General features: G+C 42.9%; 1 protein-coding gene across 1 annotated transcript in view; it reads right to left on the reverse strand.

Moving 5' to 3' along the window:
* PTPRN (protein tyrosine phosphatase receptor type N) overlaps positions 1-17626 on the reverse strand; it is an 84021-nt gene that overhangs the window by 19278 nt on the left and 47117 nt on the right. Inside the window, 2 exon segments of the mRNA XM_040441531.1 lie at positions 2254-2472; positions 14427-14491. Of these exon segments, the coding sequence (XP_040297465.1) occupies positions 2254-2472; positions 14427-14491 (284 nt within the window).

The following is a 17626-nucleotide window of genomic DNA, read 5'->3' on the forward strand; positions in this document are numbered from 1 at the left end:
ATGTACAAGAATATAACTAATATAATACTGCTCCTATGTACAAGACTATAACTACTATAATACTGCTCCTATGTACAAGAATATAACTACTATAATACTGCTCCTATGTACAAGAATATAACTACTATAATACTGCTCCTAAGTACAAGAATATAACTAGTATAATACTGCATCCAATGTACAAGAATATAACTACTATAATACTGCTCCTATGTACAAGAATTTAACTACTATAATAATGCCTCCTATGTACAAGAATATAATTACTATAATACTGATCCTATGTACAAAAATATAACTACTATAATACTGCTCCTATGTACAAGAATATAACTACTATAATACTGCTCCTATGTACAAGAATATAATTACTATAATACTGCTCCTATGTACAAGAATATAACTACTATAATACTGCTCCTATGTACAAGAACATAACTGCTATAATACTGCTCCTATGTACAAGGATATAACTACTATAATACTGCTCCTATGTACAAGAATATAACTACTATAATACTGCTACTATGTACAAGAACATAACTACTATAATACTGCTCCTATGTACAAGAATATAACTACTATAATACTGCTCCTATGTACAAGAATATAACTACTATAATACTGCTACTATGTACAAGAATATAACTACTATAATACTGCTCCTATGTACAAGAATATAACTACTATAATACTGCTCCTATGTACAAGGATATAACTACTATAATACTGCTCCTATGTACAGGAATATAACTACTATAATACTGCTACTATGTACAAGAATATAACTACTATAATACTGCTCCTGTGTACAAGAATATAACTACTATAACACTGCTCCTATGTACAAGAATATAACTACTATAATACTGCTCCTATGGACAGGAATATAACTACTATAATACTGCCTTCTATGTACAAGAATATAACTACTATAATACTGCTTCCTATGTACAAGAATATAACTACTATAATACTGCTCCTATGTACAGGAATATAACTACTATAATACTGCCTCCTATGTACAAGAATATAACTACTATAATACTGCCTCCTATGTACAAGAATATAACTACTATAATACTGCCCCCTATGTACAAGAATATAACTACTATAACACTGCTCCTATGTACAAGAATATAACTACTATAATACTGCCTCCTATATACAAGAATATAACTACTATAATACTGCCTCCTATGTACAAGAATATAACTACTATAATACTGCTCCTATGTACAGGAATATAACTACTATAATACTGCTCCTATGTACAAGAATATAACTACTATAATACTGCTCCTATGTACAAGAATATAACTACTATAATACTGCTCCTATGTACAGGAATATAACTACTATAATACTGCCTTCTATGTACAAGAATATAACTACTATAATACTGCTTCCTATGTACAAGAATATAACTACTATAATACTGCTCCTATGTACAAGAATATAACTACTATAATACTGCTCCTATGTACAGGAATATAACTACTATAATACTGCCCCCTATGTACAAGAATATAACTACTATAATACTGCCCCCTATGTACAAGAATATAACTACTATAATACTGCCTCCTATATACAAGAATATAACTACTATAACACTGCCTCCTATGTACAAGAATATAACTACTATAATACTGCCTTCTATGTACAAGAATATAACTACTATAATACTGCTCCTATGTACAGGAATATAACTACTATAATACTGCTCCTATGTACAAGAATACAACTACTATAATACTGCCCCCTATGTACAAGAATATAACTACTATAATACTGCTCCTATGTACAGGAATATAACTACTATAATACTGCTCCTATGTACAAGAATACAACTACTATAATACTGCCCCCTATGTACAAGAATATAACTACTATAATACTGCCCCCTATGTACAAGAATATAACTACTATAATACTGCCTCCTATATACAAGAATATAACTACTATAATACTGCCTTCTATGTACAAGAATATAACTACTATAATACTGCCTCCTACGTACAAGAATATAACTACTATAATACTGCTCCTATGTACAAGAATATAACTACTATAATACTGCTCCTATGTACAGGAATATAACTACTATAATACTGTTCCTATGTACAAGAATATAACTACTATAATACTGCCCCCTATGTACAAGAATATAACTACTATAATACTGCTCCTATGTACAAGAATATAACTACTATAACACTAACGCTTCAAGACAACAACATGAGTCTTTACCTGATACTCAAAGGTGGAGTCTCCGGCTCCTTCAGGCCCAAGCCCTGCAAGTCGCTCTTTTTCCCGCTGCTTGGCATGTTGTCGTAAACAGAAGATCACCGCAGAGGCGATTACGATTCCAGCTATGCAGGCCAGTGCGATGAAGATGAGGAGAACAAATCGGAAAGTGTCCCCAAAGTGAGAAGCATGGGGGAAGGTGGTGCCGGTGGCATTGCTCCTCTGTATATGAAGAAGGACACGGATTAATACCAGAAACCTTTAATACAGGATGAAATGAAGAACCTTTGTATTTGGGTTCATTAAATAGAGTTGTGAGTATCGTACTCGCAGGCATCTCTCTGGGGCCTATATCTGGACACAGGACCACTTTAATAGACATGTACACTATACGGTATACGGTGACATACATGTTATGTGGACACATGATCCATGTACTATGATGACACGGGATTCATGAAGATAATTTTATAACTTCGACTTGTGATCCCTGTGAATTCTCCACTTACATTTATCTTGAAGTAAATCTGATTACTAGATCATTAAGAGACATGGAAAAAGTGTGCTGTAATATTGTCCCCCCCTCCATGTCTCCTCTGCGACCCTCAGCATGATCTCAGTTCACCCTGAGTTATATAAGACGGGCTGGTCGCTATGGACATTCTTCCTGACAGCCTCATGTCCTCACCATCTCGGCTGCCACTAGTAATCAGATTTCTCAGAATCCTTATATTGTGTCCAATGCAAAACTGAATTATTCAAGAACCGAACATCATATTGTGAATTTAATATGATTAAACCCTGTTCATTTTGGCTTCTTCCTCTTATTTTTATATAAGAAAATTATTTAACCCTATGATTATCTCATTTCATTCCACAGTGCAAGACTTGAAGAACATATGATGACTCTTCTGCATTGGGTTTTGGGCGTTATATTCAAGGTTCTGGAATGACCGTAGTTTGGGTTGATCTATGTCTATAGTTGGACACACACCCTTAGGAGACCCCAAGAGAGACATCTGCTCATCCTGTGAACCAATAGTCTCCAACTTGTGTCTCTCCAACTGTTGGGCAATCCACAAATCCAAGAAATACCTTCTTAGCAACATAGCAATCTGAGGATTAGACTAAAATAGAGTTCTGCAAAGGTTTCTTCAGGTTTTAAGTCAAGTTTTGGTAAAGATGGGCATGGGCCTGATTATTCAGACCTCTTCTGAACTCTAAACTACAGCTCAAATCAGGGTAGGACTGCCCCACCAGAGTATCAGAAAATACTCCAGTGGGCCCTTTATAAAACAGGGTTGTTTATAATGCAGGGTCCGCTAAGGTCTAGCAGAGGGTAGGCCTCCAGAAAAATTTCCTCTGGTGGACCCAAGGAAATTCATTCTGGCTCTGTATCAAATACCTGATTAATGGGATTGCCTACTATGGACACTACTTGCTTTTTGTCCTTTTTGGAAATGAGCACTTGATGAGCTATGAGGGTCTTTAGAGCATTTCCAAGAACATCTTCCACCCTGAAGGACCACAGATGACCCATGATCCACAACTATTAATCTTCATATTAGAGCTGTTGTAGAAAACATTTATTGACATGGTGGCCTCAGGACAAAAATATTCCAAAACATTAAAGGGCTTTTGCTATAAGCAACATGTATCATCTTTCCTCAGGATGTATGACTGCCGGGGGTCCGACCGCTGGGTCCGCACTGATCATGAGGATAGGGGTCCCTGAGTCCCACTGTCTATCAGTACTGAGCTTAGCTTCATACGCCCCATAGATGCGAATAAAGCGGCGATCATGCCGGTACTCCAGAACGGCCGCTTTTGTAATCTGGGGGGATTCCAGTGGTTGGACCCCCGGCGATCATACATTTATCACCTATACTGCGCAGCCCGTTAAAAACTACAAACATCTACATACACAAATGATGTAAGTTCTGGACTTTTTTTTTCTCCATAAAACACTTTTTACATTGTTTTGCTTTTGTACAAAATTGTAACATTGTATCGGATCTGATATAAATACTCCCCTACATTAATACACATAAAAACAATCCAAGTCATTAAAATGCATAAAGATTAAACATTAAAAGAATTAAGAATTAATATTAAAAATTAAAAAACTAAGAATTTGCAAAAAAACAAACATTGGCACATGAGATATTCATCCTACACATTACACATCATAAAAAATATTGCATTTCTGTGCAATGGTAGAAACTACAAGCTCTAAACATCCATATACTGGACTAATATCCCATATCTGACTCGACAGATCTCTACATATCACACATCCCATAAGATTGACATCTCCCCCTCTGCTGCACAGGCCTGCATTTGCAATTCCAATTGACACTGCTGTGCCCACAGAGCTTGCAATCCAGACCCGGCAGGCTCTAGAGGTTAACTGGTCTTGTCAAGGTCAATGTGAACCCAGAGCCTAAGGTTGTTCTATTGGCCCTGAGCCCATCCAGGCTACAAGGGCCGAGGCTATGCCGCCTTATATCGATCGTGTTCAGTAGAAAAGAAGAATATGGAATAAACATAAAGAAAGCTGCAGTGGAAAAAAAGATCTAAAATAATGCAAAAAATTCAAAATGCAAAAAAAAAAAAAAAAAAGCTTCTCTCCATTTTGAGGCAACACCCTCCTGCACAGATAGAAGTGGAGAGGAGCTGTTCTCCTACAACTTACCTAATGGCAGCTGAGGACAGATCAACCTGAGCGCCTCCTTACTCAGTTCTCCAAGGGGAGGGGGGGACGATGACAATACTGGGATCTTAGGGCCCCGAACCTTATTCATGTCACACAAACAAAGCTCTGGGCCAAAGGGAGACAATACAAAGGGACTAATGGAGGAATTAGGGATGGAATGGGAGGAAGCGAGAAGGCCAGGGGGTCTTGGAAAAGTGAGAAAGAGGCGTCCAGATGAGGCTGTGTGTGCAATGAATGAGCGGATCTCGGGGATGGGGTGATGAGGGTGGATGGACAATACCGAGGGGGGCACAAAAGATGGGCAAGTGAGGCACAGGGGGGGATGGAGAGCAGTGATGGAGGAGAGGAGATGATGGGAGCGGCAGGCAGGGTGTGTGGGTGTGGGATGGGGTCTCTTGTACCCTCTCCTTGCCACTGTTAGCTCCCTAGAACATCAGCTCCTCCGTCACAATCACAGCACTTGTCACATCAAAAGAGGTTGCCATGACAACAGCTCCATGTTACTGAAAAGAGGCGTAATTCCAATCGCAGGCGTCCGCCCTCCCTCCCCCCACCCAAAGGCAGACTGACACCACCCATGTTCACCCCCCTTTCTTGCAGCTGGAGGACACCTCCCCCCATGCCCCCGCTAAGAGCCCTTCCCCCACATTAACTTGTAATCAATAAGATGAGACAGGGACAACTGCAAAAACTGCAACATAACAGATACATAGAATCAAGAACTGTCACACAGAGAGCTGTCACATAGAGAGTCACTGACATACAGAGCTGTCACATAGAGAGTCACTGACATACAGAGCTGTCACATAGAGAGCCTCTGACATACAGAGCTGTCACATAGAGAGCCTCTGATATACAGAGCTGTCACATAGAGAGTCACTGACATACAGAGCTGTCACATAGAGAGCCTCTGATATACAGAGCTGTCACATAGAGAGTCACTGACATACAGAGCTGTCACATAGAGAGTCACTGACATAAAGAGCTGTCACATAGAGAGCCTCTGATATACAGAGCTGTCACATAGAGAGTCACTGACATACAGAGCTGTCACATAGAGAGCCACCGCTATACAGAGCTGTCACATAGAGAGTCACTGACATACAGAGCTGTCACATAGAGAGTCACTGACATACAGAGCTGTCACATAGAGAGTCACTGACATACAGAGCTGTCACATAGAGAGTCACTGACATACAGAGCTGTCACATAGAGAGTCACTGACATACAGAGCTGTCACATAGAGAGCCTCTGACATACAGAGCTGTCACATAGAGAGCCTCTGATATACAGAGCTGTCACATAGAGAGTCACTGACATACAGAGCTGTCACATAGAGAGCCTCTGATATACAGAGCTGTCACATAGAGAGTCACTGACATACAGAGCTGTCACATAGAGAGTCACTGACATAAAGAGCTGTCACATAGAGAGCCTCTGATATACAGAGCTGTCACATAGAGAGTCACTGACATACAGAGCTGTCACATAGAGAGCCACCGCTATACAGAGCTGTCACATAGAGAGTCACTGACATACAGAGCTGTCACATAGAGAGTCACTGACATACAGAGCTGTCACATAGAGAGTCACTGACATACAGAGCTGACACATAGAGAGTCACTGACATACAGAGCTGTCACATAGAGAGCCACCGCTATACAGAGCTGTCACATAGAGAGTCACTGACATACAGAGCTGTCACATAGAGAGTCACTGATATACAGAGCTGTCACATAGAGAGTCACTGACATACAGAGCTGTCACATAGAGAGCCTCTGATATACAGAGCTGTCACATAGAGAGTCACTGACATACAGAGCTGTCACATAGAGAGTCACTGACATACAGAGCTGTCACATAGAGAGCCTCTGATATACAGAGCTGTCACATAGAGAGTCACTGACATACAGAGCTGTCACATAGAGAGCCACCGCTATACAGAGCTGTCACATAGAGAGTCACTGACATACAGAGCTGTCACATAGAGAGTCACTGATATACAGAGCTGTCACATAGAGAGTCACTGACATACAGAGCTGTCACATAGAGAGCCTCTGATATACAGAGCTGTCACATAGAGAGGCACTGACATACAGAGCTGTCACATAGAGAGCCACTGACATACAGAGCTGTCACATAGAGAGTCACTGACATACAGAGCTGTCACATAGAGAGCCACTGATATACAGAGCTGTCACATAGAGAGCCACCGATATACAGAGCTGTCACATAGAGAGTCACTGACATACAGAGCTGTCACATAGAGAGCTACTGATATACAGAGCTGTCACATAGAGAGCCACCGATATACAGAGCTGTGACATAGAGAGTCACTGACATACAGAGCTGTCACATAGAGAGCTACTGATATACAGAGCTGTCACATAGAGAGTCACTGATATACGGAGCTGTCACATAGACAGCTACTGATATACAGAACTGTCACACAGAGAGCCACCGACATACAGCATCCAGAGCTGTCACATAGACAGTTACTGATATACAGAGCTGTCACATAGACAGTTACTGATATACAGAGCTGTCACATAGAGAGCCACTGATATACAGAGCTGTTACATAGAGAGCCACTGATATACAGAGCTGTCACATAGAGAGCCACTGATATACAGCATCCAGAGCTGTCACATAGACAGACACTAACATATAGAGCTGTCACATAGGCACTGACATCCAGAGCTGTCACATAGAGAGGCACTGACATCCAGAGCTGTCACATAGAGAGGCACTGACATCCAGAGCTGTCACATAGAGAGGCACTGACATCCAGAGCTGTCACATAGAGAGGCACTGACATCCAGAGCTGTCACATAGAGAGGCACTGACATCCAGAGCTGTCACATAGAGAGGCACTGACATCCAGAGCTGTCACATAGAGAGCCACTGATATACAGAGCTGTCACATAGAGAGGCACCGATATACAGAGCTGTCACATAGAGAGGCACTGACATCCAGAGCTGTCACATAGAGAGCCACTGATATACAGAGCTGTCACATAGAGAGCCACCGATATACAGAGCTGTCACATAGAGAGGCACTGACATCCAGAGCTGTCACATAGAGAGCCACTGACATACAGAGCTGTCACATAGAGAGTCACTGACATACAGAGCTGTCACATAGAGAGCCACTGATATACAGAGCTGTCACATAGAGAGCCACCGATATACAGAGCTGTCACATAGAGAGTCACTGATATACAGAGCTGTCACATAGAGAGTCACTGACATACAGAGCTGTCACATAGAGAGTCACTGATATACAGAGCTGTCACATAGAGAGCCACCGATATACAGAGCTGTCACATAGAGAGTCACTGACATACAGAGCTGTCACATAGAGAGTCACTGACATACAGAGCTGTCACATAGAGAGCTACTGATATACAGAGCTGTCACATAGAGAGCCACTGATATACAGAGCTGTCACATAGAGAGCCACCGATATACAGAGCTGTCACATAGAGAGTCACTGACATACAGAGCTGTCACATAGAGAGCTACTGATATACAGAGCTGTCACATAGAGAGCCACTGATATACAGAGCTGTCACATAGAGAGTCACTGATATGCGGAGCAGTCACATAGAGAGCTACTGATATACAGAGCTGTCACATAGAGAGCTACTGATATACAGAGCTGTCACATAGAGAGGCACTGACATCCAGAGCTGTCACATAGAGAGGCACTGACATCCAGAGCTGTCACATAGAGAGGCACTGACATCCAGAGCTGTCACATAGAGAGGCACTGACATCCAGAGCTGTCACATAGAGAGGCACTGACATCCAGAGCTGTCACATAGAGAGGCACTGACATCCAGAGCTGTCACATAGAGAGGCACTGACATCCAGAGCTGTCACATAGAGAGCCACTGATATACAGAGCTGTCACATAGAGAGGCACTGATATACAGAGCTGTCACATAGAGAGCCACTGATATACAGAGCTGTCACATAGAGAGCCACTGACATCCAGAGCTGTCACATAGAGAGCCACTGACATCCAGAGCTGTCACATAGAGAGCCACTGATATACAGAGCTGTCACATAGAGAGGCACTGACATCCAGAGCTGTCACATAGAGAGGCACTGACATCCAGAGCTGTCACATAGAGAGGCACTGACATCCAGAGCTGTCACATAGAGAGGCACTGACATCCAGAGCTGTCACATAGAGAGGCACTGACATCCAGAGCTGTCACATAGAGAGGCACTGACATCCAGAGCTGTCACATAGAGAGGCACTGACATCCAGAGCTGTCACATAGAGAGCCACTGATATACAGAGCTGTCACATAGAGAGGCACTGATATACAGAGCTGTCACATAGAGAGCCACTGATATACAGAGCTGTCACATAGAGAGGCACTGACATCCAGAGCTGTCACATAGAGAGGCACTGACATCCAGAGCTGTCACATAGAGAGGCACTGACATCCAGAGCTGTCACATAGAGAGGCACTGACATCCAGAGCTGTCACATAGAGAGGCACTGACATCCAGAGCTGTCACATAGAGAGGCACTGACATCCAGAGCTGTCACATAGAGAGCCACTGATATACAGAGCTGTCACATAGAGAGGCACTGATATACAGAGCTGTCACATAGAGAGCCACTGATATACAGAGCTGTCACATAGAGAGGCACTGACATCCAGAGCTGTCACATAGAGAGGCACCACATACTGGACATAAGGACACTTGACCTTTTCTAGAAGACGCGCTGATTGCCGTCCTGATCACCATTTTATATTATGCAATCAAATACAGAAATGAGTCTTCCAAATCGGGTTGTCATGGCAACCTAGTGATGATTTCCATGTGATATCAGCGTGATACACCCCGCACTTTGTCGCATCTATCACTCCTCACAGTGATTCTCATCTGTCTGTCATCTCCCAGTACACGTCGTCTGCACCAGTATAGATGTGGCAGGACCTGGACCCATCTGACCAGGGACATGATACACTGTGATCAAAAGCAAATCTCAGAGTGACCCTATCCACAAAAAGACAGGCCCATGGTGGGTGAGCGCGTAGACCTATATAAACATGTCACAGTCTGACACACCGGAATTTCCTATAATCGGGCACATCGAAGGCCCGGAGGATGCCGGATTACTGGGATTTACATTGATACACAGCTCCAAATCCTCCACTTTCCATCAAAACCATAGAGTTCAAGGAATACCGCACAGAAACGGAATAAATACTGTATATAAGCGGAGCGCGCAGTCTAGCGGCGGCTGCAGGTAATCAGAATTGTTCAAAATAGAAAACTGCTTAAATGACAATCCCTCCTAGCACAGTCTGTAGACCAGAATTGTAGACAGGAGACAGAATGCAGGGTTACATGGGATCAGCAAATGTGTCTATAGTGCAAATACATATATAGAGTATGTCATAGATTTAATATATTATATTAGGGCAGTGGTGTCTTCCTGGTCTTACTACCGTCCTATGACTCTCCTGCCCCTGTCTGCAGTCCCCAGAAATTCTGCATAGTGACTACTGTTTCCCTCTACGCTGTTTCTAGAATTGAAAGAGTTAAAAATTGCAAACTCTGCAGCAGGTAAAGCGTTGCCTCTGATGCCAGCACGGCCACCACTGCATATCCCCATCGCGCAGATCAAAACATGTGGCGAGGGGCGTAGGGGGATGGGTGGGGTTGGTTAGCCAATAGCAGGCCATGATGGGAAGAGGCCTCCCTAGTGTCACCCGCCGTGACGGCATAAGAAGCAACGCGGGTGCCGGAGAACGGGGTAAGTATGACCAGTATGAGGGGCCCGGGCATTTTTTTTTGGGGGGGGGGGGGGGGATTACAGGAGTTAATGCTTGTTAATGTCATTTTAACCCTCTCCTTTCCAGAGTGCACAGCTTAGAGAGAAGACTGATAGTGACAGGGACGAGGGGAGGAGGGGAGATGCAGCTGCAGACTCTTCTGCTCAGTGTGTGTGAGGCTGCATGCTGCGCGAGGGTAGAGAGAGCAGAAAGGCGAGGCATCTGATTGGCTGAGGGCACAGTGCATAGCTCTGATATCACACCAGGAAGAGCCCCCCGCCACTCAGCAGAATTGGGGCACATTTATTAAGACCGGCGTTTTAGACGTTTCACCAGAAGTGATTATGTAAGTTATAATAGATTGCAACTAGTTTTTTTTTTTATTAAATAAGGACAGGACATCTCCGTAGATCGGTGGGGACGATAACCCTAAAATAGATTATACAGGGAGTGCAGAATTATTAGGCAAGTTGTATTTTTGAGGATTAATTTTATTATTGAACAACAACCATGTTCTCAATGAACCCAAAAAACTCATTAATATCAAAGCTGAATATTTTTGGAAGTAGTTTTTAGTTTGTTTTTAGTTTTAGCTATTTTAGGGGGATATCTGTGTGTGCAGGTGACTATTACTGTGCATAATTATTAGGCAACTTAACAAAAAACAAATATATACCCATTTCAATTATTTATTTTTACCAGTGAAACCAATATAACATCTCAACATTCACAAATATACATTTCTGACATTCAAAAACAAAACAAAAACAAATCAGTGACCAATATAGCCACCTTTCTTTGCAAGGACACTCAAAAGCCTGCCATCCATGGATTCTGTCAGTGTTTTGATCTGTTCACCATCAACATTGCGTGCAGCAGCAACCACAGCCTCCCAGACACTGTTCAGAGAGGTGTACTGTTTTCCCTCCTTGTAAATCTCACATTTGATGATGGACCACAGGTTCTCAATGGGGTTCAGATCAGGTGAACAAGGAGGCCATGTCATTAGATTTTCTTCTTTTATACCCTTTCTTGCCAGCCACGCTGTGGAGTACTTGGAAGCGTGTGATGGAGCATTGTCCTGCATGAAAATCATGTTTTTCTTGAAGGATGCAGACTTCTTCCTGTACCACTGCTTGAAGAAGGTGTCTTCCAGAAACTGGCAGTAGGACTGGGAGTTGAGCTTGACTCCATCCTCAACCCGAAAAGGCCCCACAAGCTCATCTTTGATGATACCAGCCCAAACCAGTACTCCACCTCCACCTTGCTGGCGTCTGAGTCGGACTGGAGCTCTCTGCCCTTTACCAATCCAGCCACAGGCCCATCCATCTGGCCCATCAAGACTCACTCTCATTTCATCAGTCCATAAAACCTTAGAAAAATCAGTCTTGAGATATTTCTTGGCCCAGTCTTGACGTTTCAGCTTGTGTGTCTTGTTCAGTGGTGGTCGTCTTTCAGCCTTTCTTACCTTGGCCATGTCTCTGAGTATTGCACACCTTGTGCTTTTGGGCACTCCAGTGATGTTGCAGCTCTGAAATATGGCCAAATTGGTGGCAAGTGGCATCTTGGCAGCTGCACGCTTGACTTTTCTCAGTTCATGGGCAGTTATTTTGCGCTTTGGTTTTTCCACACGCTTCTTGCGACCCTGTTGACTATTTTGAATGAAACGCTTGATTGTTCGATGATCACGCTTCAGAAGCTTTGCAATTTTAAGAGTGCTGCATCCCTCTGCAAGATATCTCACTATTTTTGACTTTTCTGAGCCTGTCAAGTCCTTCTTTTGACCCATTTTGCCAAAGGAAAGGAAGTTGCCTAATAATTATGCACACCTGATATAGGGTGTTGATGTCATTAGACCACACCCCTTCTCATTACAGAGATGCACATCACCTAATATGCTTAATTGGTAGTAGGCTTTCGAGCCTTTACAGCTTGGAGTAAGACAACATGCATAAAGAGGATGATGTGGTCAAAATACTCATTTGCCTAATAATTCTGCACTCCCTGTATTTAAAGGGATTGTCAATCAGACATGTCAAGTCAACAGGGGTGCGACACAGATCAGGAAAGGGGGGTGTACTTTGTCATTCCTCTCAATGGCAGCCATGGAAATCTCTCATTGTAATGGAGAGGAATGGGTTATGTCAGGATCATTTCTTCCATCCAGGGGTGTAGTAAGTAACCTTGGGACCCCATATATGTATTTCTATGTATGTTGAGCTCCCTCTAGTGGTTGCTGCAGGTAGCAAGAACTTTGCAAGTTATCTTAAAGGGTTCTCCTACAAACCACACTTATCACCTTTGCACGGGATAGGTAATAAGCTTCTGATCACTTGGGGCCCCCAATGATGATGTGAATTCTGGTCCCTTGTCCCTTGTTCATATGGAGCGACAATCAAGCATGCTGTTCCATTTAAGGACTATGGGACCAACAGCAAGTACAGAGCTCAGCTATCTCCATCAGTTCCGCTAAGTTTCAATGGAGCGGCAGCATACATACACAGGACCAGTATTCTTGTGGTTGGTGGGGGTTCCAGCAGAGGGGCCCCAGGTGATCCTGTGGACAGGTGATACGTTTCGTTCATGGGCAAACCCTTGTAAGCAACTGCTCAATTGGCACCTTTATTACCCACAATCAATGGTAACTGTCTCTCCCCTCTGTTGCTGGCCCCTATTATCAATTGCTATGGTTGCTATCATCTCTCTGGTCTAAAAAGGGGCCCCCAGGTCCCTGTGAGTGCAGTACAGCAGTGAGTTACCTGGTCACTCTAGTTGGAGATCTTTTTCAAGGTGCCCAATACACAGACCAATCTCAGCATTTCTATGGGTTCTTACATCTGTATGTCCTGTTTCAGCAAATATGCAGAAAACTAACGAGACCTTGATCATAAATCCATATTTTTTAAGTGAAGCTTCCGCTGCACATTGGCCCCATAGGCAGCAAACAGAAAATCCTTTAAGACCTTTTTTATGCATTTCTAAAAAAAATTGAGTCAGGAGTTCCTACATTAAATCCACCAACAAACTGCTGTTGACGGATCCAGCTGGAAAATAGATAAATACCATGAAACTCCTAAACTTGATAACACTGGAGTAGCCCGATGGAAGTGGTTTTCCGACATTTTGAAAAACCCTGTGACCCTCTCTCTGTACCGATATAACCGCTGGGGCCACTAATTGGAAACACATGTCAAGTAAACAATGATCAGCGGGGCCCATGCAAGTGTTGGTGCATGACTGGCAGAGAATCTGAAAGGTGGGTATGAGGAATGCTACCCTTGGGTTTATGAGTCGGGCTGCAGGGTACTAAGGTGAATGACCCAACCAGATCCTTATTTTATCTACAGCGAGTCACAATTATGTGCTGAAAATATGCTATAGAGACAAACAGTAATAACAGATCTGTCAACAGCAGCTTGCTGATTGTCTCCAGGAAGCAACAGGAGATTTTTATATTAGAGATATATATATTTATATATTTTTATTTAGAGATATATTACTACTAGAATTTACATTTGCTTACTCTAGAACCAATAGGAATAATCTGTATAATGCAGGCTGCCATTTATGGGAGCCTGTACTCAGCTAGGTACCATGCCGGCTGTCATACACAATATGTACACATCCATGTAATGAATATCAGACGTCTTCCTCACCTGTCCGATGCCGGTCTGGACAATCTTTATGCCCGTCGCAGTTTGCAGATCCGACTTCAGAGCCACTGAAAGAGGAGCAAAGTTTATGCGAATAATTTTCTTTTACAACATGAAAATGAAACATTTTGAAATAACGTATCAAAACATTCTAAAAAAATATGTGGAGGGATCCCGCAGCAGTTCTGTGCCACGTCTCTGTGGTAGGTATGCCACCGCCAGGAGCAAACTATGGCTGCAGCTGAGGCATGAGTGAGTGCAAAATGTCAAGGAGACCGGTGCCACAAATAACATGCGACTGTCATGGGGCCCTGTTAAAAATTGTGCATTGGGGTCCAGGAACTAAGCCCCTGGCCACTTCACCTGTACAGTTATATGGGTACTAACTGCAGTTGTGATATTCAGCCTGAGAATGAAAGGGAAAAGATTGCCATTCATTGACAGCAAGCAGACATTTTGAAAATAGTAAGGAATTGAAACTCTATAACTAATTAGCAAGGAATTACTTTATGCCAGCCAGTTATAAAGACGATGATGGTGTAGTACCACTGGGCATGTGCGCAGTACAAGCAAACCAATTTTCTTGTGTTACCATCCACATGACAGCCCACTCAAGGGAAATATCTGAAGACCCTACATCAAGTGCATAGACACAGCCCCGCAGGCAGCCATCTTGACCAGCACTATATACACCAATATATATAGTAGAGCCACATACAGTTCACCAGCCTCCCTCTATTAAGCCCTTTAAAACTTAACCTTTATTTGATTGTTTTAAATGAAATGAAAACAGAAGAAACTAAAACCTTTTGCACCTGTGTCCTAATAGTATCTGAGTCAGAGGCTACTTGTTTGATAGCCAGATTGTATATTATTCAGTAGGTTAGAGGCTCCTCATGTTTCGTGGCACCAGCAGCGTCATCAGGGGACTACAGACAATAGCAAGATTGTCTGTTGTCTGTAGTCCCCTGATGATGCTGCTGCAGTAGCTTATCAATTGCTATTTTAATAGCACCATATCCTACTGTTGCAGAATCAACTAGGGCTCCAGAACCTAGTTGTTAGATAGGATAAATATTTGAGAAAGAGATAAAAAGTGAGGCGAACAAGTAGGTGCCTCTAACCTCCTGAATAATATACAGTGAGGCTCCTGACTCAGACACTTAGGACGCAGGCGCAATAAGGTTTTAACATATTTAGTGTCTTCTGTTTTACGTTTTCATTTAAAGGGGTTCTGCAGTTTGTTTAAACTGATGATCTATCCTCTGGATAGATCATCAGCATCTGACGGGCGCGGGTCAGACACCCGGGACCCCCGCCGATCAGCTGTTTGAGAAGGCAGCGGTGCTGGCAGTAGCGCCGCGGCCTTCTCACTGTTTACCGCAGGCCCAGTGACGTCACGACTAGTATCAACTTTCCTGGGCGCGGCTAAGCTCCGTTCACTTGAATGGAGCTTAGCGCCGCCCAGGCCAGTGATACTAGTCGTGACGTCACTGGGCCAGCGGTAAACAGTGAGAAGGCCGCAGCGCTACTGCCAGCGCCGCTGCCTTCTCAAACAGCTGATTGGCGGGAGTTCCGGGTGTTGGACCCCCGCCGATCAGATGCTGATGATCTATCCAGAGGATAGATCATCAGTTTAAACAAACTGCAGAACCCCTTTAATATAAGGCTATAAATAAAGGCTATGTACACCTTTGGGGGCAATATTTTTTTTATTATTGAATTGTACGGATGATTTTGAGCTGAAAATCATTTTTTCAATTGGTCTTTATAAAAAATATGGAGTTGTTTTTCTGTACAGAGCTGAGAGGCTCCAGTACCAGCCTCTGAATTTTCTTTCTTTGCCATCAGTTGGGGAGCTGACGGCTCCTTATCTCTGCTCTCTGACATTATAAACACTATATTATAGCTTAGGCTACTTTCACACTAGCGGCACGGACCTCCGGCAGGCTGTTCCGTCCGGTGGACAGCCTGCCGGATCCGTCCTGCCGTTAGGGACCGTGTGCCCCAGACTGCCGCTCAGTCCCCATTGACTATAATGGGGGCGGCGGAAGAGTTCCGGCGAGGCACGGCGAGAGGCTGCCGGAATAAATGTCGGACATGTTGTAGTTTTATTCCGGCAGCCTCTCGCCGTGCCTCTTCCGGAACTACGCCCCCGCCACAATTATAGTTAATGGGGACGGAGCGGCAGTCCGGGGGCACATGGTCACTAGCGGCAGGACGGATCCGGCAGGCTGTTCACCCGACAGAACAGCCTGCCGGAGGTCAGTGCCGCTAGTGTGAAAGTAGCCTTAGTTCTTGTCTTACTGATGAGAACATGGCTTGTGTTTATGACCTCTTAGTAGTTTAGAGATGAGGCATTTTAGAAAAGGCACAAAGTGAAAGTACCAGTCACACAGTTAGACAAACGGTTAACCCTTTGTGACAGAATGGCTCAATATTTTTTAATAAAGGCCAATTGAAAATATGATTTTTAGATAAAAATTAGTAAAATGCAATCATAAACAAACATTGCCTCCGAAGGTGTACAGAGCCTTTAAATTTTAAAGGGCCTAATAGAGGGAGGCTGGCGAACTATCAAGCTGTGTCCTGTATGATGCTCTACTGTATGTATACATATATATACATTTTCTTCCTTTTTTTGCACTCCCCTCACGTAATCTTTGAGTTTTTGTATATATACCTATGGACAGCTAGGACATAATATCTGACATACCCCTGACCCCAGGGATGAGACTTTATATAAATTGATAGTTCTTTATCTCATGTGTTACATACATCATTCAGGTTAAGGGTCCTTTAAGGTTACAACCTTCAGATTAGCAAATTCCTTAATGCGATGATTTAAATATCCTATATTCACCAATCACACAGGCCAGTAACAATTTAAGTGTTAAACAAAATTCTCATAGAATTACAAACCGGATTCCAAAAAAGTTGGGACACCATACAAATCGTGAATAAAAACTGAATGCAATGATGTGGAGGTGTCAACTTCTAATATTTTATTCAGAATAGAACATAAATCACGGAACAAAAGTTTAAACTGAGAAAATGTACCATTTTAAGGGAAAAATATGTTGAATCAGAATTTCATGGTGTCAACAAATCCCCAAAAAGTTGGGACAAGGCCATTTTCACCACTGTGTGGCATCTCCCCTTCTTCTTACAACACTCAACAGACGTCTGGGGACCGAGGAGAC

Source organism: Bufo bufo, chromosome 7 (genome assembly GCF_905171765.1).
Source record: "Bufo bufo chromosome 7, aBufBuf1.1, whole genome shotgun sequence".
In the NCBI taxonomy this organism is placed as follows: Eukaryota; Metazoa; Chordata; class Amphibia; order Anura; family Bufonidae; genus Bufo; species Bufo bufo.